Genomic DNA, 23,322 nt, shown 5'->3' with positions numbered 1-23,322 from the left:
CTGGGCCCCCCCCCTTGTGTGTCTGTCCAACTTGGCCCCCCCTTGTGTGTCTGTCCAGCTGGGCCCCCCCTTGTGGGTCTGTCCAGCTGGGCCCCCCCCTTGTGGGTCTGTCCAGCTGGGCCCCCCCTTGTGTGTCCTGCTGGCCCCCGCCTTGTGTGTCCAGACCATTACACACACACACACACACACCTCTTACCTTCCTGCGATCCCGTGCGGTGTTCTCCTTCTCCTGAGTTGCGCGCCTCCTTCACAGCAGGCGCATGACGATGACGTCATACGCCGGCCGGCGAAGGGAGACACGCAGCTTCAGCTGCTTCACTGGGACGTGCGCCGCGGTGGTTCAGGTAATGAACGCTGCGTGCGCGCGTCCCTGCATACACTGTGCCTGCGCTTTTAAAGGGCCCGTGCCCTTTAAAACCGCAGGATTTTTTTTTGTTCTCTTCTCCCCCCTCTACTCTGCAGCAGGGGCGGAGCCCACCGGGAAATTTCCCGGTATCCCGCCAGCCCAGACCGACCCTGACCATGAGTGGAGAAAAAGTTCTTTTGTTATCATTCATATTCTCTGAAACAAGGCCAAGAAAGGAAAAATTCTGCCGGGGTATGTAAACTTTTGAGCACAACTGTATATATACAGTACTATCCAAAACTTTTAGGTGGGTGTTGATAAAAAGATGCAAAGTAAGAATACTTTTTAAAATAGAAGTGTTAATAGTTTATTTTTATCAATTGAATAAATGCAAAGTAGATGAACAAAAGATAAATCTAAAATCATTATTTGGTCTAATGACAACCATTTGCCTTCGAAACATAATCAATTCTTCTAGTTATATTTGCACATTTAAAGATTTTACAGGATTATAGCCAGGTGACTGAGAAATCAATTATCCAGAATAGGTGATAATGGTCGTTATTTTTATATGTTATATATTTGTGAGCTGTATGTCTGCAAGACGTCGTCTGCCAGCGTAGCATACAAGTGTAGCATAGACGAGTACTGAAGAAGTATACAGCTCTGAATTAGACCTGAATTGAACATGAAGGGAACTGGATACTCAGTCACAGTAAACAATGTTCCTGTTTGTTTTCACTCTCTCCTTTATAATCCTTCACTTTCTACTTACCCCCCCTAATCCGAACACCTAGTAACGAACTGGTCATCTCTTCCTCCATCCTCCCCATCCACCTTACCTCCTCTTCAGAACTATTCCTCAATATACAATCCTGCATCTCTAAGCACTGACAGCCACCTCAGGCCCTCTCCTGCTCCCACCTGCTAACACTTTCTCTGCTCCTCCTCACTGCTGGCGATATCTCTCCAAATCCCGGGCTCCCCCTACCACACCCCCACAGTCACTGCTAACTTTCATTCTAGATCTAGCACACATCTCCGCAACCTCTCTAGCCTTATACCCATCCTCCCAGCCCCTGTTTCCCCAGTCCCACTAACAGGAGCTCTATGGAAAGCTCGCTCCATCTGCAACAAACTTTCGTACATCCATGATCTTTTCATCACTAACAAACTAACCTTCCTCGCCATCACTGAAACCTGGCTCAACCCCTCTTACACAGCCTCTCCAGCTGCACTTTCGTATGGCAGACTCCCACCTTTCCCACACCCCCTGCCCCAGCGGCAAGCATGGTGGAGGAGTTGGCTTTCTCCTGTCAGACAACTGCTCCTTCTCACATATCCCACTGCCACCCTCCATTACTCTTTCCTCTTTTGAAGTGCACTGCGTGCACATTTACTCCCCCTCCAACCTCCAACTGGCTATCATTTACCGCCCTCCAGGGTCAGCCACCACCTTCTTAGACCACTTCACCACCTGGCTACTTCACTTCCTTTCCGCTGACATCCCCACTATCATCATGGGTGATTTCAACATCCCCATTGACAATTCCCACTCATCTGTCTCTAAGCTTATATCCCTCACTTCCTCCTTTGGCCTTGCTCAATGGTCTTCAGCCCCCACTCACAAAGATGGTCACACACTGGACCTCATCTTCACCCGCCTCTGTTCCCTATCCAACCTCTCTAACTCTTCTCTCCCTCTTACTTACCACAACTTACTCACATTCTCTCCCTTCTCCTCTCCAGGTCCACAATCCCTCATCCAGAAACTTGCACACCCTCGCAGAAATCTCAAACACCTCGACCTACACTCACTCTCTGAATCCCTCCTCCTCTTACAGACACAAATTCCTTACACGATGCAGATGCTGCGTCCACCTTATATAACACCACAACAGCTGCAGCTCTTGAATCGGTCTCCCCCCTCATACATACCAAAGCTCGCACAATCAACAGGCAACTCTGGCACACCAGCCTGACTAAAGAACTGAGATGGGCTTCCAGGATTGCTGAGCGGAGATGGAAAAGGTCCCACTCCAACGAGCACTTAATCTAATTCAAACAAGCCGTCACTACTTTCAGGTCCACACTCACTGCAGCAAAACAAACATACTTCTCATCTCTCATATCCTTCCTGCCTCACAACCCTAAACAGCTATTCAATACTTTCAATTCTCTCCTCCGTCCCCCAGCACCTCCTCCCTCTCCACTCATCTCAACTGAAGACTTTGCCTCAATCTTCAAGCAGAAGATTGACACCATCAGACAAAGCTTTTGCCTAAAGTCCCCACAGTCCTTCCTCATATCTACTCAACTCTTCTCCTCCAAAACCAGCTTCTCCGCCATCACGGAAGATTAACTTTCCTCTTTACGCTCCAAGTCACATCTCACCACCTGTGAACTTGACCCAATCCCGTCCCACCTCATCCCAGACCTTACCGCAGTCTTCATCCCAACCTTAACCCACCTCTTCAACCTGTCACTAACAACTGGTATCTTCTCCTCATGCTTCAAACATGCCTCGATCACACCCATCCTCAAAAAGCCTTCCCTTGACCCATCCTCTCTGTCTAGCTATTGCCCAGTATCACTTCTCCCCTATGCCTCAAAACTACTGGAGCAACAGGTACATCTTGAGCTGTCCTCCCACCTCTCCTCCTGCTCCCTCTTTGACCGCCTCCAATCTGGCTTCCAACCGCATTCTACTGAAACAGCCCTGACTAAAGTCACCAACGACCTACTGACCGCCAAGTCCAAGCGACACTACTCTGTCCTTCTCCTTCTGTACCTGTCATCTGCCTTTGACATAGTAGACAATTCCCTCTTACTACAGACTCTCTCATCTCTCAGAATCACAGATTTGGCCCCTATCTTGGATCTCCTCATACCTAACAGACCAGACATTCAGTGTTTCCCATTCACACACCACCTCCTCATCTCACCCCCTATCTGTCGGCGTTCCCCAAGGCTCAGTTCTAGGACTCCTGCTCTTCTCCATGTACACCTTCGGCCTGGAACAGCTCATAGAGTCTCACAGCTTTCAGTATCACCTCTATGCTGACGACACATAGATCTACCTCTCTGGATCGGATATCTCCTCCTTACTAACCAGAATCCCACACTGCCTTTCCACTATTTGATCTTTCTTCTCTGCAAGATTCCTAAAACTTACAGTTGTGCTCAAAAGTTTACATACCCCGGCAGAATTTTTCTTTTCTTGGCCTTGTTTCAGAGAATATGAATAATAACAAAAATACTTTTTCTCCACTCATGGTTATTGGTTGGGTGAAGCCATTTATTGTCAAACTACTGTGTTTTTTCTTTTTAAATCTTAATGACAACCAAAACCATCCAAATGACCCTGATCAAAAGTTCACATACTCTGGTGATTTTGGCCTGATAACATGCACAGAATTTGACACAAACTGGTTTGAAAGGCTACTAAAGGTAACATCCTCACCTGTGACCTGTTTGCTTGTGTGTGTGCATAAAAGGTGAGTGAGTTTCTGGGATCCAGACAGACTCTGGCATCTTTCATCCAGCCACTGACGTTTCTCGATTGTGAGTCATGAGGAAAGCAAAAGAATTTAAACGGATCTATGAGAAAAGGTAGTTGAACTGTATAACACAGGAAAGGGATAGAAAAAAAATATTCACGGAATTGATAATGCCAGTCAGCAGCGTTCAAACTGTGATTAACATATAGAAATCAGGGGCTCTGTAAAAAACAAACCAAAATCAGGAAGACCAACAAAAATTTTGACCACAACTGCCAGGAAAATTGTTCAGGATGCAAAGAAAAACCCACAAATAACATCAGTTGAAATTCAGGACTCTCTGAAAACTAGCGGTGTTGCAGTTTCAAGATGTACAATAAGGAGGCACTTCAAGAAAAATGGGCTGCATGGTCGAGTCGCCCGAAGAAAGCCATTACTGCGCAAATGCCACAAAGTATCTCGCCTACAATACGCCAAACAGCACAGAGACAAGCCTCAAAACTTCTGGAACAAGGTAATTTGGAGTGATGAGACCAAAATTTAACTTTTTAGCCACAACCATAAACGTTACATTTGGAGTGATGTCAACAAGGCCTATGATGAGAGGAACACCATTCCTACAGTAAAACACGGAGGTGGATCGCTGATGTTTTGGGGATGTGTGAGCTACAAAGGCAAAGGAAACTTGGTAAAAGTTGAAGGAAAGATGAATGCAGCACGTTATCAGCAAATACTGGAGGCAAATTTGCACTCATCAGCCCGGAAGCTGCGCATGGGACGTACTTGGACGTTCCAACATGACAACGATCCAAAACACAACGCCAAGACAATCTGTCATTGGCTGCAGCAGAAAAATGTGAAGGTTATGGAGTGGCCTTTCAGTCTCCTGATCTTAATATCATTGAGCCACTCTGGGGAGATCCCAAGCGCGCAGTTCATGCTAGACAACCCAGGAATTTACAGGAACTGGAGGCTTTTTGCCAAGAAGAATGGGCAGCTTTACCATTTGAGAACCTCATCCACAACTACCACAAAAGACTTCAAGCTGTCACTGATGTTAGAGGGGGCAATACACGGTATTAATAACTGGGGTATGTGAACTTTTGATCAGAGTCATTTGGATGTTTTTGGTTGTCATTAAGATTTAAAAAGAGAAAACACAGTAGTTTGACAATAAATGTCTTCACCCAACCAATAACCATGAGTGGAGAAAAAATTTTTTTGGTATCATTCATATTCTCTGAAACAAGCCCAAGAAAGGAAAAATTCTGCTGGGGTATGTAAACTTTTGAGCACAACTGTAATATGGATAGAACTGAATTCATCATCTTTCCACCATCTCGCTCAACCCCCCATCTGACCTATCTATCAAAGTCAATGGCTGTCCACTCTCCCCAGTCCCGCAAGCTCGCTGCATCGGCGTAACCCTTGACTCTGATCTCTCTTTCAAACCTCATATCCAAGCCCTTTCCACTTCCTGCCGACTCCAGCTCAAAAATATTTCCCGGATCCGCACATTCCTCAACCACGAATCTGCAAAAACCCTAGTGCACGCCCTCATCATCTCTCGCCTTGACTACTGCAACCTCCTGCTCTGTGGCCTCCCTACTAACACTCTCGCATCCCTCCAATCTATCCTAAACTTTAATGCCTGACTAATCCACCTGTCACCCGCTATTCCACGGCCTCTCCTCTCTGTCAATCCCTTCACGGGCTCCCCATTGCCAGAGACTCCAGTTCAAAACCCTAACCATGGCATATAAAGCCATCCACAACCTGTCTCATCCATACATCTGTGACCTAGTCTCCCAGTAATTACCTGCACGCAGCCTCCGATCCTCCCAAGATCTTCTTCTCTACTCCCCTCTTATCTCCTCTTCCCACAATCGCATACAAGATTTCTCCCGGGCATCCCCCCTACTCTGGAACTCTCTAACCCAACATATCAGACTCTCGCCTACAGTGGAACCTTCAAAAGGAACCTGAAGACCCACCTCTTCCGACAAGCCTACAACCTGCAGTAACTCTCACTCCACCATACCACTGCACGACCAGGTCTAGCCTCACCTACTGTATCCGCACCCATCCCTTGTAGATTGTGAGTCCTCGCGGGCAGGGTCCTCTCTCCTCCTGTACCAGTCGCTGACTCGTTTTTGTTCAAATTATTGTACTTATTGTTTGCTATGTATACCCCTTTTAAACATGTAAAGCGCCATGGACTTAATGGCGCTATAATAATAAATAATAATAATAATATGTTGGTCAAAACACAGTCATTAATTGAAACAGAAATAACTGTGTAGGAGGCTTAGAACTTGGTTAGGAACACCTAAACTCTGCTGCAAAGTGAGGTTGTGGAAGACAGTTTCATGTCACTGGTCACACACCATGACAAGACTGAGCACAGCATCAAGTCACAAAGTAGGTATTTAGCATCAGCGAGGTCTCTCCCAGGCAAAAATTTCAAAGCAGACTGGGATTTTTATATGTGTACAAACTCTTTTGAAGAGGCACCAAGAAATGGGCAACGTTAAGGACCACAGATGCAGTGGTTGGCCAAGGAATCTTAGTGCAGCAGATAAAAGATACATCATCTTTATTTACCTTCTTAGTTGAAAGATGTCCAGCAGTGCCATCAGCTTTAAAGAAGCAGCAACCAGTGGGACCCAGCTAATCTCATCTACTGTTCAGAGAACTCGGTCCAGAAGGGTTCCTCACAGAAAAATTGCGGTCACAAAGTGATACCTTTGAGTTAGGATTTTGTCAGGATTAATGAAGCTCTCAATGCTAAGAAATACAGGCAGATACTTATCAATCATGCAATAGCATCAGACAGGCATATGATTGGCTCAAAATGTATTCTGCAGGAGGAATATGACCCAAAACATACAGCCATTGGGCTCAATTAATTAAAGCTTTCAAGCCAGGATTCATGAACCAGGGGCATCTGACTCCGGCAAGCCCCTCATCAAGACCGGCGTGAACAACGTATCATTTCCTTTATACTTAACAAATACTTGCTACTTTGTGTTGGTATATCACATTAAATCCAAATAAAAAACATTTAGGTTTGTGGCTGTAGCGTGAAAAACTGTGGAAAAGTTCATAGGGTATGAATACTTTTTCAAGGCACTACACCGCGTGCAGAATTATTAGGCAAATGCGTATTTTGATCACTTTGATACTTTTTATACATGTTGTCCTACTCCAAGCTGCATAAGCTTGAGAGCCAACTACCAATTAAGTAAATTTGGTGATGTGCATCTCTGTAATGAGGAGGGGTGCTGTCTAATGACATCAACACCCTATATAAGGTGTGCTTAATTATTAGGCAACTTCCTTTCCTTTGGCAAAATGGGTCAGAAGAGAGATTTGACGGGTTCTGAAAAGTCCAAAATTGTGAAATGTTTTGCAGACGGATGCAGCAGTCTTGAAATTTCCAAACTTTTGAAGTGTGATCACTGAGCAATCAAGCGTTTCATGGCAAATAGCCAACAGGGTCGCAAGAAGCGTGTTGGCCAAAAAAGGCGCAAAATAACTGTCCATGAAATGAGGAAAATCAAGATGCCAAGATGCCATTCGCCACCAGTTTTGCCATATTCCAGAGCTGCAACGTTACTGGAGTATCAAAAAGCACAAGGTGTGCGATACTCAGGGACATGGCCAAGGTAAGGAAGGCTGAAAAACGACCACCTTTGAACAAGAAACATATGATAAAACGTCAAGAATGGGCCAAGAAATATCTTATGACTGATTTTTCAATGGTTTTATGGACTGATGAAATGAGAGTGACTCTTGATGGGCCAGATGGATGGGCCAGAGGCTGGATCAGAAAAGGGCAGAGAGCTCCACTCCGACTCAGACGCCAGCAAGGTGGAGGTGGGGTACTCGTATGGGCTGGTATCATCAAAGATGAACTTGTGGGACCTTTTCGGGTTGAGGATGGAGTGAAGCTCAACTCCCAGACCTACTGCCAGTTTCTGGAAGACCACTTCTTCAAGCAGTGGTAAGGAAGAAGTCGGTATCGTTCAAGAAAAACATGATTTTCATGCAGGACAATGCTCCATCACATGCATCCAACTACTCCACAACGTGGCTGGCCAGTAAAGGTCTAAAAGAAGAAAAAATAATGACATGGCCCCCTTGTTCACCTGATCTGAACCCCATAGAGAACCTGTGGTCCATCATAAAATGTGAGATCTACAGGGAGGGAAAACAGTACACCTCTCGGAACAGTGTCTGGGAGGCTGTGGTGGCTGGTGCACACAATGTTGATCGAAAACAGATCAAGCAACTGACAGAATCTATGGATGGAAGGCGGTTGAGTGTCATCATAAAGAAAGGTGGCTATATTCATCACTAATTTTTTTGTTTCTTGTTTTCGCAAGTCAGAAATGTTTATTTCTAAATTTTGTGCACTGATATTGGTTTACCTGGTGAAAATAAACAAGTGAGATGGGATTATATTTGGTTTTTATTAAGTTGCCTACTAATTCTGCACAGTAATAGTTACCTGCACAAACAGATATCCTCCTAAGATAGCCAAATCTAAAAAAAAAACACTCCAACTTCCAAAAATATTAAGCTTGGATATTTATGAGTCTTTTGGGTTGATTGAGAACATAGTTGTTGATCAATAATAAAAATAATCCTCTAAAATACAACTTGCCTAATAATTGTGCACACAGTGTATATTACTAGTCACCAAATACTCTAAAGCCTCATTCAGATGTCCGTAAATCACGTATGTATTGTGTCAGTGGTTTTCACATATAGAACACAAACCAATTCTAGAGTATCTGATTCTTTCACATGCCCATGTTTTTTTGAGGACTGAGTGGATCACATAATATAATGGAGGCATGTTAATTTTTTATCTTCCGAGTAACAGATCAAAATTACCCATACAAGTCTATGGGTCCTTGAAATTGTCATCTGTGTGCAATCCATGTACTATACATTTTTAGCAATGTAATGGATAGGAGAAGCTTTGCAATTAATTTATTTAACACTAATGCAGCTGTGGCGATGGACAGCTGGCGGTCAGAAACAGACAGACTCCCCCAAAAAAGATACACATGGTTTAGTACCATGTGTACTTTCTCCATCTTTGTATACACAGTGCTGAATCAGCACTTGTATATACAAATTAGGAATCACTGATAGCACTTCCTCCTCCATGGGTCATGTGATCACTGTGTGTAGGGAGGAAACAGAATAAACAAAAAAAACAGAAAAAAACAGTTACTGACAGTCTCTTTATTGCCTCACCCCCTAACACAATGTCCAATATACAAAAATAAATTTTATATAAAGGGTGACTGTGATGACACGTCTGGCTAATTAAGATGGGGAGCAATGTGACGACACAGCATTTAATCTTAATTAGGCCAGACGTATATTTTCAGTAGGTCAAGAGACATAGCCTATTGTCATATGAGTCTGAACATTGACTCTTGAAATTGATGTTTGTGAATTGTTGAATGGCTGGTATTTACCTCTTATATTAGCTCATACAGTTTATTATGTTAGTATCTTTGAAGGACAGGGATGCAGAGTCATTCAACAATCTATGTTTGCTAATATGTTGATTACCCATTGTATAAGTCCATGTAGCTTGTTAACCAGCAAAACAGTGGAGGACAAACTATGAGATTGATTAAATACTCAAACAATGCGAGTTAATCTCATCCCACTTTCCCCCTGACCTGTGGATGTTGACCTGAACCACAGATGTGGTTATAAAAAGATACCTACAGTACAGACCAAAAGTTTGGATACACCTTCTTATTTAAAGATTTTTCTGTATTTTCATGACTATGAAAATTGTACATTCACACTGAAGGCATCAAAACTATGAATTAACACATGTGGAATTATATACTTAACAAAAAAGTGTGAAACAACTGAAAATATGTCTTATATTCTAGGTTCTTCAAAGTAGCCACCTTTTGCTTTGATGACTGCTTTGCACACTCTTGGCATTCTCTTGATGAGCTTCAAGAGGTAGCCACCGGAAATGGTCTTCCAACAATCTTGAAGGAGTTCCCAGAGATGCTTAGCACTTGTTGGCCCTTTTGCCTTCACTCTGCGGTCCAGCTCACCCCAAACCATCTCAATTGGGTTCAGGTCTGGTGACTGTGGTGGTCAGGTCATCTGGCGTAGCCCCGCATCTCTCTCCTTCTTGGTCAAATAGCCCTTACACAACCTGGAAGTGTGTTTTGGGTCATTGTCCTGTTGAAAAATAAATGATGGTCCAACTAAACGCAAACCGGATGGAATAGCATGCTGCTGCAAGATGCTGTGGTAGCCATGCTGGTTCAGTATGCCTTCAATTTTGAATAAATCCCCAACAGTGTCACCAGCAAAGCCCCCCCACACCATCACACCTCCTCCTCCATGCTTCACGGTGGGAACCAGGCATGTAGAGTCCATCCGTTCACCTTTTCTGCGTCGCACAAAGACACGGTGGTTGGAACCAAAGATTTCAAATTTGGACTCATCAGACCAAAGCACAGATTTCCACTGGTCTAATGTCCATTCCTTGTGTTCTTTAGCCCAAACAAGTCTCTTCTGCTTGTTGCCTGTCCTTAGCAGTGGTTTCCTAGCAGCTATTTTACCATGAAGGCCTGTTGCACAAAGTCTCCTCTTAACAGTTGTTGAAGAGATATGTCTGCTGCTAGAACTCTGTGTGGCATTGACCTGGTCACTAATCTGAGCTGCTGTTAACCTGCGATTTCTGAGTCAGGTGACTCGGATAAACTTATCCTCAGAAGCAGAGGTGACTCTTGGTCTTCCTTTCCTGGGGCGGTCCTCATGTAAGTCAGTTTCTTTGTAGCGCTTGATGGTTTTTGCAACTGCACTTGGGGGCACTTTCAAAGTTTGCCCAATTTTTCAGACTGACTGACCTTCATTTCTTAAAGTAATGATGGCCACTCGTTTTTCTTTACTTAGCTGCTTTTTTCTTGCCATAATACAAATTATAACAGTCTACTCAGTAGGACTATCAGCTGTGTATCCACCAGACTTCTGCACAGCACAACTGATGGGCCCAACCCCATTTATAAGGCAAGAAATCCCACTTATTAAACCTGACAGGGCACACCTGTGAAGTGAAAACCATTTCCGGTGACTACCTCTTGAAGCTCATCAAGAGAATGCCAAGAGTGTGCAAAGCGGTCATCAAAGCAAAAGGTGGCTACTTTGAAGAACCTAGAATATAAGACATATTTTCAGTTGTTTCACACTTTTTTGTTAAGTATATAATTCTACATGTGTTAATTCATAGTTTTGATGCCTTCAGTGTGAATGTACAATTTTCAAAGTCATGAAAATACAGAAAAATCTTTAAATGAGAAGGTGTGTCCAAACTTTTGGTCTGTACTGTATATCCTTCTGCAGGGAGACTCTACAATACAACAGCCAGCACACCATGGCTCCATCATGAGGAACTTTACAGAACAACAGTCAAGGAACTATGGCACCAAAAAGGGGAACACAGATTTAACATTCTACAGGATGCCAACTCAAGGGACCACGGCCCTAGCTGGAAGAATACAGATCTGCTCCATTGAATGTCACTGAACCCATGGAGACGTTTGGGGAAGCCAGGTTGGGACACTCCGGTCACCTGGCCCCATGGATACGTTTGGAGAAGCCAGGTTGGGACCCTCCGGTCACCTGGCCCCCATGGAGACGTTCAGAGAAGCTAGGTTGTACCCTCTGGTCACCTGGCCCCATGGAGACATTCAGAGAAGCCAGGTGGGGACCCTCTGGTCACCTGGCCACGTGTTTCAATGGACTGTCAGCTTCCTAAGCTTGTTGTTACCTCCTCTCTGTGGGTGCCCAGCAAAAGTGGGGTGCCACTGGTGGGAGTAGTCGGCCCTGGAAGCCCGGAAGTCGCAGCTGAATTGCCACACTGTTTTGTCCTCACCCTGTGTTGTCTGAGTAGAATTATGCCCACGGGAAAGGAAAGTGGGCGTTCAGTGAGATGAGCCCAGGGCCATGCGGTCTCGGGCCAGTGGATGAGAGCACCCACTGACCCTCGTGTCTTCACAGTGACCCTATTCAAAATGTTTTTAGAGGTCCTTTGTGGTCGTAAAAAAAAAAAAGGGAAACATATTTCCTATTTTTCTTTACATCTTCTACCACTATCAGCAAAAAAAAAACAAAATAAAACAATGAACATAAGAATGACAAAGATTAAACCATACATATTGGGAAATGTTTTTTAGAGCCATTAAAAGCACATGTATAATAAAATGTGAAGATGATACTCCTCCCCAGCTGTCAACTTTCACCCTCATTTTCCTTCACCACTTCCACTGTTGTTCCACTCCCTTTATCCCTATTTAGAGTCCCCACCCTTTTCTCCCAAAAGTTCTTACAACCCCCCCCATTTCTATCTGCTAAAAAAATTCCCTTTCACCCCCCTTTATCTTTATTTACAGACCACCTCCTATCCTTCCCCAATCCCTTTGAAACTTGAATCTTTGCATCTTGAACCTCACTAAATTAATGATTCAATTAATTGATTCAATCTAAGGCAGGATTTGAACACACAACCTTGGTGTACAAAGTGGAAACCGCTGAGCCACCACTGTGTGTGACAGTTTTATGTCGCGCGCGCGCGCGCGCGTGTGTGTGTGTGTGTGTGTGTGTGTGTGTGTGTGTGTGTGTGTGTGTGTGTGTGTGTGTGTGTGTGTGTGTGTGTGTGTGTGTGTGTGTGTGTATGCGTGTGCGTGCGTGCGCGCGTGTGCGTGTGTGCGTGTGTGTGTGGGCTATGACTGGTCTTTTAAATTGTTCAAACATGCAATGCTGGAAATGCTTAGATGGTGTGTTGTGGTGTTGCACCTTATTCTGTGGCTGTGCTTATTTGCAGTGGTTTGTGAGTTCTAGTACTTGACAGATCATGTTTTTTTTTTTTTTAAATCAACAAACTAAATAATATCTCTAATTTGCCAAAAAGATAAAGGATCAATGCTCTTATTTGGCACAACCTGCACATTCAGCAGGGATTATGTCCACTATTTAGACCTTGAAAATGTTCTTCGTTTAAACAGATAACTGACAAAAAGAGATTTGAACTCAGGAATCACCTGCAGATGGTTGCTGGCACATCTATCCATTACTGTTGCATTTGCATGTCTCCCCTTTGCTGCTTTCTATTGGGACTTTATAATGTTCACTTGTTTGTTTTTCAATCAGAGAAAAAAAGAAGTCACCACTACAATGTGCTTGCTGACTTGCCAGGGCTCCAAAGTAGCACGCCACTTTCTCTTTTCTCTCAAGTCAGTCTTCCTCCTAGTGAAACCCAATGCTCCAAGCTGAGAAAGGGAAGGGGAATTTAGCTTGTGCACCACTTGCACTTCTTGCTGTTGTATGGTTCCCTAGTGAGACTAGTTTTTCAACCAGAGGAAAAAAAGGCAAGCCAACACAAGAAGAGTTAAACCTGCGATGCCCGGCACGACACTTTTCTTTTTCTCTCTAGCCAAACTTCCTACTGGTAGTTTTGCTATAAACTGCATCAACATATGGAAACAGTAAAATCCAAGACGGCTGGCTCAGAAAGGTGGGATAGTACGAGCATACTGATTGGTTCTATAGTGGTCGCGTCATGACTGGGGGGTGGGCAATTATTTATAAAAGACGGGTGTCTATGCCCCCGTGCGTGACTGATATGGTGGCTGCCAGAGTCAACATCGGGACTCTGGTACCATATCTACGTAATATAAATAAAAAGTGTGTCTCCTGATGTGCCCACCAAGCACGTTGTGGGTGAAACGCGTAGAGATGTTAGCTAGATAGGGGATAGTGTCACTACACTGCAGATTTCAGGCAGTGCTGAGCATTGAGGTGACTGTTAGTTATTCCCCTGATCAGTTTTATATTTATATGAAGTGAGACTCATAACATATAGGGGACTTGTGACTACGCAATTGGCTAGTTGGTTGAGATGTATGTGACTAACAACCGGGATGTGCAATAATAGTTTGCTGATGGGATTGGAATTATCTCAGCAAGTGTTGCAAATTATAGCTGTGAATTACAGTAACATTAAAATATATAGCAACACTTCAACACAACTTGCTGATAGGATTTGAAAACAGAGATGATGTCATAAAAGTTAGCTTGTGTGAATTTTTGGTGGGGAGTTATAGCAACACCATCATTTTTAGCTACCCTTTCATATACCCCATACTATGTGAGTTTATTAGATATGAGTCTCTCTTAACATTTTTATCTGGCAAATAGATATTCCTCAGTCTGAGGACATGTGCTACCCTGGTCCTGAAACTAATTATTTTGCTTGATAGACCAGCACATAGCACGGTGGAATTGTATCATTACATGTTAAAGACTATAATAAAAGTTATATTTTATCATATGAATCCACTTTGGTCAGTGATATTGGCTCAGAAAGGCTAAATGCATTTAGTGCATGCATCACTTGTACAGCCTATGGAGCTGGGCTTCCCTAGTGGAACTTTTAAAATGTAAAAGTGCTTGTTTTTTTAACCAGAAAAGAAATGGCACGCTGACACAATGGGAGTCAAACTTGTGACACGCTAGTTGAAGTGCCAGCGCTCCTACAGAGCACACCACTTTCCCTTTCCGTTAGTGCTGCCCTTCCTACTGGAAGTTTAATTGTAAAATGCACCAAAATAAGGGAATGGTAAAATCCAAGGCTCCAATGGCAAAAGCACTCAGAGAGGCAGAGCACATTTAGCACCAATTGAACAAGCAGCTTATGTGGGTTTCCCTAGTGGGACTTTTAAAATGTTAAGGAGTTAGTTTTTTAACCAGAGTGAAAAAAACACACAATCTGGCACAAGGCGAGTCAAATGTGTGATTGCACTTCTACCCGGCATGCCACTTTCCCTTTTCCCCCTATTTAATCTTCCTACTTGAAGTTTAGTTGTAAACTGCACCAAAGTTAGGAAACGGTAAAATACAAGGATCCAGTCTCAGAAGCGCTCAGTGAGGCAGAACGCACTTACTTCATGGGTCACTTGCACATCCTGTTGATATGGCTTTCACGGTGGGACTTTTAAAATGTTAATGGGCTAGCTTTTTAACAAGGGGAAAAAAAAAATGAAATACCACACAAGTGGAGTTGAATTTGCAAAGTGCTCGGTCACCGCCGCTGCTCCTAGCCGGTGTGCCACTTTACCTTTTCTTTCTAGCTCACCTTCCTACTTGAAATTTAGTTGCAAATTGCACTAAAATTAGGAAACTGTAAAATCCAAGGCGCCAAAGTCAGAAGCACGTAGAACGGAAACACACATTTAGCTGCGTGCCACTTGCACGGCCTGCTGATGTAGGCTTCCCTAGTGGAACTTTTAAAATGTTAATGTGCTAGTTTTTTAGCCAGAGGTAAAAAAGAGCATGCTGACATGAGGGGAATCAATCTTGTGACATTCTTGCTGATGCATTAAGTGGTCCTACCCGGCATGCCACTTTCCATAAGATCATGTGCCAAGTAACCATGTGCCAATACATGGAGTGGGAAGTAACCCTCTTAGGTAATGAAGTGGAGATTTTTGAAACTCAGGACTGAAGCTTTAATAGTACTGTTAATAATTACACTATAATAGTAGGTCTCAATATATCAAGTTTGCAAAACAGCAAAATATATCTTTTTTTAATCACTGGAAAACTCTGCTAATATTTTTTTTCTATTACTATAAGATTTTCCACATTTATTTCTTGAGTGCTTCCCAGCAATTTTCTTTTTGTATCTTAAGCTAATCAATATACTAGCATGTACTAAAGAATAGCCAAACATCATTTAATATACAAATTATGCCTATTATAAACTCCTTGAAGTAATAAACTGTGGTTTCTTGTGTCATCACTTTTAAGCACAATACAAATGAGTTAAAACATGTAATTTCCATGGACTGATTTTTATCATGTTTCACGTGACTTAGGAAAAAGACTTATAAGGGTATTCTCAACTTGCCTCACAACTCCGTAGTCTCTGCACTTCCTCTTTTTTCACAGGGTGGGCACTCTTCCTTGAGTGACAATTCAGGAGAAAAGCAGAGCAGTAGTATTATTAGCAGAACTAAAAAGCTCAGCACAAGTTCTGCTGTAACACATTCGGCTGTTGTTTGTTCTGGAGTATACACTGCTATCGCTGTATTTATATATAGAGATAACATGGCATTTGAACAAGCACAGGGCTTGGGAAAGTTAGAGCTCTGATGCTGGGGATAGAGGGACTGTGATTACACAGGACTGATAAAAACCCTGTCAGGAGCCAAGAGTGAGGGGAAGGGAGGTGAGCAGCTAACTGCTGTATACTAATCGATGGGCTGCAGAGAGCTGACTAGTATATTAGGAGTTAACTCCTCTCCTGGAATGTAACTACTGCGCACTCTTGGACAGGGTCTGGGCAGGCACTAGTGACCAAGGTCCATGTAAACAAGCTATATACTATGAAAGATAAAAGCTATCCTTGTAGAAGAAAGAAAGAGAAAGTAGGTAAAAAAAAATTCAATTGCAAACTGGCTTACCTTCATGTGGTCTAACTAATTAAAGTAATTACCCCTTTAAATAACCACAGAAGAGGCTACACTGCTTTACACAACAGATTACATATAACTTTCAAAAGACATCATGGACTAATGCGGCAACTACTTGGATTGCACACATTTGCTTCCCCTATGACAATGACTATAGACTCTTTGTCCCTTTGTTTCAAAAATGAAACATTCTGAAAGCAGGAGAAACAAAAACAAGAGAAGTTCATTCCTGAATATTTTACTTCTCGGCTGCAATGTTGGAGGTCCTTGATAATTTTATGCACTTCACATACCTCTTCTCTCACTTTTAGATTAATCTTCTGAAATGAGATGCGGAGGATTTGCATACAGATTTGACGACACAAAAATAGATATGGAATTATTAACAGTCTATATATGTTGTAATTTTTCCTAGTGTGGAGTACCCTTGCCTACAGCAATATTCTTGGCTTTGAAAGTCATCAGGCTGATTTTCTTGCTCTTAGGTTATGGTACCCCATGCTGCTACACTGTCCCCTGCAATCAAAGCAGTTGCACAGATTCCTCGGTTTCCCCTAATAAGTATATTTTATTGATTGGCAGTTTTGATCTGCCTCCCCAGGGGGATAATCTGCATCTTGCGAGCATTCTATAGATACATCTGGCATTAAATATGCCATCTTATATGAGAATCAATTTTCAAAAACAACTTTTCTTCTAACTTTGAAGTGACACAGATGAAATTTAAAATACATTCTGCCAAAAAAAATGTAAATTAACTGTACTGTGTTTCATCCTTGAAGTGCTAGTCAAAGTATACCATGGGCAACAGAAAATTTTAACCTCTCAAAAGACTGAAAGAGAATGCCACTGGAAAGGTGAAGAGAAAGTTATTTCAATGATAAATACCAATATTTTGTAGAATGACAGGACTGTTCGGAGAGCAGTCTTTTGAAAGAATTGGTAATTTCTCTATAAAGAGTGTCATGATTCAAGTGCTTATTCAACTTGGGTTAGGAAATGACAGCTCTAAGTTGCGAGGTGCTCTGCAATAAAATGCCTTGGTGGTTTAATAGCGTCTCTATATAAAATACTCAGTAATGTTTAGACTATGGTGGCTATTATTGAGTGTTAAATCTTCATTCATGATGTATAAACCTATCGATGCATTCATGCAGGTGGTCATGACAATCTCTTTTCATTTAAACTCTCTTGAAAAATTGATACCACTTTTTTGATTGACGGAAAATTTCAAAATTGGAGGCGTCTTACAATATCTCTTCTGTATTCAAGTGACTTATAATTCTCTTTGAAAATGGACATCAATGTCTTGTACTTTTCAGGCAGATCAATCCAACTCGATCTATTCAAAATCTGACTGCAATGAAAAAAAAGAAATGCTATAGCGTACTGTAGGTGACTAGCTATGAAAACTAAATTAACTAAAATCTGTTCTGATAACTAATAAAGCTAATGAAATAGGTTTCAATGACTATAAACAAACACTAAATAAATTGTAGAATGTAAGCCAGAGAGGGGAGGGTCCTCTCCCCTCTGTAACAGTCTGTGTTATTCTGTACATTGCAATTTTATATTTGCATTTTGTATGAAAACCCTTTACACATGTACAGCACCATGAACTTAATGGTACTCTAAAAATATACAATAAATAAAAATAAAATTTTGTTTTAGGACCTATGCGTGCAACCATAATAAGTCTTCCTTAGAGATACACGAGATCTCCACTGCACTTCCATATGGCTCTGATTTCATTCAGAACTGTACAAACTTTTTTCTGTAGGTGAAAAAAGTCTGATGGGTTAAGCTATACTTCACAGACTTCCGCAACATGGATGTTCTTTGTACATAATACTGGTAAAACAGGGATCACTTTGCTTCCTTAAAGGGGTTATGCCACCATAAAGAATACATTTAACTAAGCAGAAAACGTGGAAATAAATATTTTTGTAATCTACAATTCTTAAAAATTATGCTCCATTCAAAAAATAACATTTCATCTTCTGAAATAGGCCTCCTGGTGTTATTCCGTCTGCAAGCTTTGTCCCTCCATACGAATGGCCAATCAGCTAGCCGAGCAAGCCCTGTTCCTGTCATCATAAAAAAGAGTCTCACATAAGTTTTGCAAACTGGGGGTGGGTAGGTGGGGGAACTCTTTTTTTATGATGACAGGTACTACGCATGCTCGGCCATTAGTATTGACGGACAAAGCTTGCAGACGGATTATTGCCAGGGGTGCCTATTTCAGAAGGTGAAAGGTTGTTATTTTTTGAAAGGAGCATTCATGCTAGCGCCGCCCTTGCCGCTGGTGGTGCTTGCGCACATTTATCTCCTAGTGGTCTTCAGCAAAATGGTGCTGGCTGCTGCACATTCACAGAATGACATCCGATGATCTTCAGCAAAATAACGCCGGTGGCGGCACATGAACAGATTGAAATCTTGGCTCTTCATTGAACCAAGGTCTGAATCTGCGCATACGCCGCCACCGTTTTGCTGAAGACCATGGGAGATAAATGTGTGCAAGCAACTTTAAAAAATAAGGCTCGTACAGACGCAGAGTAGTCACGGCAGAGCCGAAAACTCTACCCACAGTCCAGCCCCAAAGTCCCTGCCCGATGCACGAAAAGGATATTGCATCAAAACATCTAATGTGAATTAAACAAGAACCAGGTAGAGGATTTCTTCCCTACAGGAATCTATTAAATCAATATAAAAGCGCCATTATGGCCATACTTTCATTTTAACATACTAAATCGTGATGACAGGTTCCCTTTAACCCCTTAACGACCGCCGATACGCATAAAAAAGGCGGCCTTTAAGGGGCCTTATTCCCTCATTGCCATTTTAAAACGGTGATCGGGAATAAGGCTGTAGTGCCCCCCCAGAGTCAAAAAATCTCTTGGGTCTCAGCTACCAGGGGCACAGGGGGCTACCCTGGAAAACATGATCAGGGGCGGTTTTTCCAGTCCCCGACCACGTGATCGCTGTTATTCTGTAAATAAAGGCGATCACAGAAAAAAAAAAAGTGCCCGCAGTTACAATGGTTTCTCTCTCCTCTAACATGATATACATGTCAGCTGAGAGAGAAGTGAAGCCCCCCGAGCCCACCCGCTACTTTAACCATCCCCCATATCTCCTGATCCGTCCTCCGGCCCTCCATCATCTTCCTGGAAAAAAAATAGCGGGCGCATGCGCAGTGCGACCGTCGAGGTCTGCCGGCCAATATAATAGACCACATCACATTGATCAAAAAAAATAGTAAATCAAATCCCCTTTTGCTACCCCCTTAGTTAGATAAAAATGATAAAATAAAAGAATTTTTTTTTCCACTCTTTGCTGTGAGGCTTAGGGTTAGGGTTGTGTTAGGGTTAGGATTAAGGCCCTGTCACACATAACGAGATCGCTAGCGAGATCTCTAGCGAGATCGTTACTGCGTCACGGTTTTGGGATCGCTGGGGAGATGTCAAACATGCAGAACTTTCCAACGATCTCGACCGTCCCAGCGATCTAACCAACGATCTCGGTGGTCATTGGGACGCTTTTACACAGCAGCTATTTCAACGATCCACACCTTGATAGGGACTGTACTTTGTCAGAAAGGCGTGCATAAAATTGCTTTTCCGCGCCCCCCTCATCTCCAGTTGGTGGACGCTACTGCATTCAGATTGGGTGGCCTTGGTTTAACACTGCGTCTCCGGTCAGATGGGATCTCTACTGCGTCTCCATTAAAAATGAAAACTCATTTGAGACCCCAAACAATACCTACCTCGTTAAAGATGCCTGATTTCTTCAAAGTGGAGTCACAGCCGGAGAACGCTGGTGGGATCTGAAAAAACAAGGACGCAGTAGTGACCACCAATCGGGGACGAGGAGCGCAGAAAAGTCCAATTTATGCACGCCTACATGTCTCAGTTCTGAATCGCTAACAAGGTCGTTGATAAGGTGTCAAATACAGCGATGCACAACTGCCCAGCGGGAGCGCAACGACCCAGGAATGGTCCAGGAAGCTTTGTAACGATCAGCGATCTCACAGCAGGGGCCTGATCGTTGCTACCTGTCAGACGTAACGAGATCGCTAGCGAGATCGCTATTGCGTCACCAAAATCGTGACTTATTAGCGATCTCGCTAGCGATCTCGTTATGTGTGACGGGGCCTTTAGGGTTGTGTTAGGATTAGTGTTGTGTTAGGATTATGATTAGGATTAAGGTTGTGTTAGTGTTAGCATTAGGGTTAGGGTTGTGTTGGGGTTAGGGTTGTGTTAGGGTTGGAGTTAGGGTTGTGTTGGGGTTGGGGATAGGGTTGGAGTTAGGATTGGGATGACGACGATATGATGACTAGTGTTGAGCATTTTGAACCTAGAGGTACGACAGAATTTGATAACATTAGGTCGTCATATTGAATACATTGTCATTAGTGTTGAGTGCAAATGCTCACTACTTGAGTTTGCATTGAGTGCTCGGGTATGCACCAAGTATCGCGGGTGCCCGAGTGACGTGCTCAAGTCCTCGCCCTGCATGTTTCGCGGCTGTTATACAGCCAAAAAAAACATGACGAGATTGCCTGCCATACACGTGCAATCCCCGCATGTTTTTTTGGAGGTGTCTGACAGCCGCGAAAGATACGGGGCGGGGACTCGAGCATGTCACTCGGGTATCCGACGTATTCAATATGACGACCTAATGTTATCAAATTCTGTGTTGTATCCTTGGGTTCAAAATGCTCACTATACCCCTTGATAAAATTCCTGAGGGGTGTAGTTTCCAAAATTGGGTCACATGTGGGGGGTTTCCACTGTTTAGGCACATCAGGGGTTCTCCAAACACGACATGGCCTCTGCCCTCGATTCCAGCAAATTTTGCGTTAAAAAGTCACACGGTGCTCCTTCCCTCCCGAGCCCTACTCTGCGCCTAAATCACATATGGGGTATCGTCGTGCTCAGGAGAAATTGCACAACAATTTTTGGAGTTCATTTTCTCTTGTTACCCTTGTGAAAATAAAAAGACTGGGGTCTGAAGTAAAAAGTTAAATGTTCATTTTTTTCTCCCACGTTGCTTCAGTTCCTGTGAAGCACATGAAGGGTTAATAAACTTCTTGAATGTGGTTTTGAGCACCTTGAGGGGGGCAGTTTTTAGAATGGTGTCACTTTTGGGTATTTTCGGTCATGTAGACCCCTCAAAGTCACTTCAAATTTGATGTGGTCCCTAAAAAAATGGTTTTGTAAATTTTGTTTGGAAAGTGAGAAATCGCTGGTCAACTTTTAACCCTTTTAACTTCCTAACAAAAAAAAAGGGTTAGGGGTTAGGGTTGTTTCAAAAATTGGGCTGATGTAAAGTAGACATGTGGGAAATGTTATTTATTAACTATTTTGTGTGACATATCTCTCTGATTTAAGGGCATAAGAATTCAAAGTTTGAAAATTGAAGATTTTCTAAATTTTCGCCAAATTTCCATTTTTTTCACAAATAAATGCAAGTGATATCAAAGAAATTTTACCACTATCATGAAGTACAATATGTCACGAAAAAAATAACTCAGAATCAGCGGGATCCATCGAAGCTTTCCAAAGTTATTACCTCATAAAGGGACACTGGTCAGAATTGTAAAATTAGGCTTGGTCATTAAGGACATAATAGGCTCCGTCAGTAAGAGGTTAAAGGGGCTCCTGCTGTTACCTGCAGAGCATCTCTCCCTTCTCTGTTTAGTTATCAGGCTTATGATCACCATGATTGATTAATGAATTATGGTGATCGCACAAATGAACATGAATTTAGTGCCTCCCTCCCCTGTTCACCTAGGGTCCTCCGATCACTTACACCCTCCTAAGCCTGTGTCAGCAAAACTATAAGTAAAGGTGCAGTGCTGCGCCTCTTTGTAGGTTTCATCTGCTGGACCAATGACTGATTGCTCAACAATAATCAATAAGGCATAAGAGCTGCATCCTTGTTATTGACTCTCGACCCACCATGCTTGATACTCAACTGTCCCCTCCCTCATGCTGTTGCCCTCCCATATGATTTTGACTGCTCATATTCCTCCACCTGTTCGTAATGTCTGCTTGTCAGTGGTAACAAGGGGGGCTTAGCTTTCTCAGCTCGACTACATTGCTAAATCTAAAGATGCTTTCACATTGCATTCAGGCATCCGTTCTATGTCCCTGTCGCGGCTTACATCCGAACCCCAGACTGCATCTGAGGGTCCGCCTCCAATAGACGTACATGCCCGAAAATGATGCACATTAGAGCGCACGTTCGCTCAGCCAGCACCATTATAGTCTATGGCTCTGTCGGTGCATATGTCTGTATCCCTTTTTGCAGGGGGTTCGGACGTAAGCCCCGATATGAGCCACTGAACGGGTGGCTAAAAGCATTGTGAAAGCACCGTAAAAACTCAGATTTTGTCAGAACCGCTGCACCCAGTAAAATAAGTGTCAGATTCAGAGTCTCTTTGCCTATATCATGCTACTCTGAGATGCAGTAACAAAGCCTGCTGACAGATTCCCTTTAAAGCCACTTCAAACTGTATTGGTCCTTTAACAAATAGTTTTGAACATTTTCTTGAAATTTTAAAAAATTGTTGTGAAACATATAAACTATCTAACAGCCAAAGAAGAAAAAAAAAGGAAATTTTGAAATAACAATAACAAAAAGTAGATCTAGGGCGAATGATAATTATTAACACTTTTTGTGGTATGTCCTACAAGCAAAAAAATTTTGATTTTCAAAATGGCAAATTTTTGCAAATGTATCAACCAAACACCAAAATTATCAACCAAAATTTACCACTGACATAAATATCTATCCTTAAAAAAAAACAATGTCATAATCACTGGGATAAGTAAAAGCATTATAAAATTGTTCTCATATAAAGCAACAAATGTTTGATTTGAATGATGGGGATCTGACAAAGGGATTTTCCATTACTATAAGACTGATGACCTATCCTTAGGAT

At 42.7% G+C, this 23,322-nt stretch overlaps 1 protein-coding gene across 5 annotated transcripts in view; it reads right to left on the bottom strand.

Moving 5' to 3' along the window:
- Positions 1-23,322, bottom strand: part of KLHL32 (kelch like family member 32) — a 308,567-nt gene that overhangs the window by 67,413 nt on the left and 217,832 nt on the right. The window contains exons 9-10 of one of the 5 annotated variants that reach the window (XR_012318437.1): positions 17,628-17,733; positions 15,844-15,866 (exon numbers count right to left, since the gene is read on the bottom strand). The exons of 3 other annotated variants lie outside the window; for them this stretch is intronic. Coding sequence is in view for 1 of the 2 variants with exons in the window: in XM_073675741.1 (XP_073531842.1) it covers positions 17,723-17,733 (11 nt within the window). In the remaining variant the exon portion in view is untranslated. Of the gene's footprint in view, positions 1-15,843; positions 15,867-17,475; positions 17,734-23,322 lie in introns of those variants that run through there. One more of the 5 variants, XM_073675741.1, reaches the window with a different exon arrangement.

Source organism: Phyllobates terribilis, unplaced genomic scaffold (genome assembly GCF_046119375.1).
Source record: "Phyllobates terribilis strain yellow unplaced genomic scaffold, ASM4611937v1 Scaffold_3__8_contigs__length_932513732, whole genome shotgun sequence".
In the NCBI taxonomy this organism is placed as follows: Eukaryota; Metazoa; Chordata; class Amphibia; order Anura; family Dendrobatidae; genus Phyllobates; species Phyllobates terribilis.
This window is presented reverse-complemented; position numbering and strand designations above follow the sequence as displayed.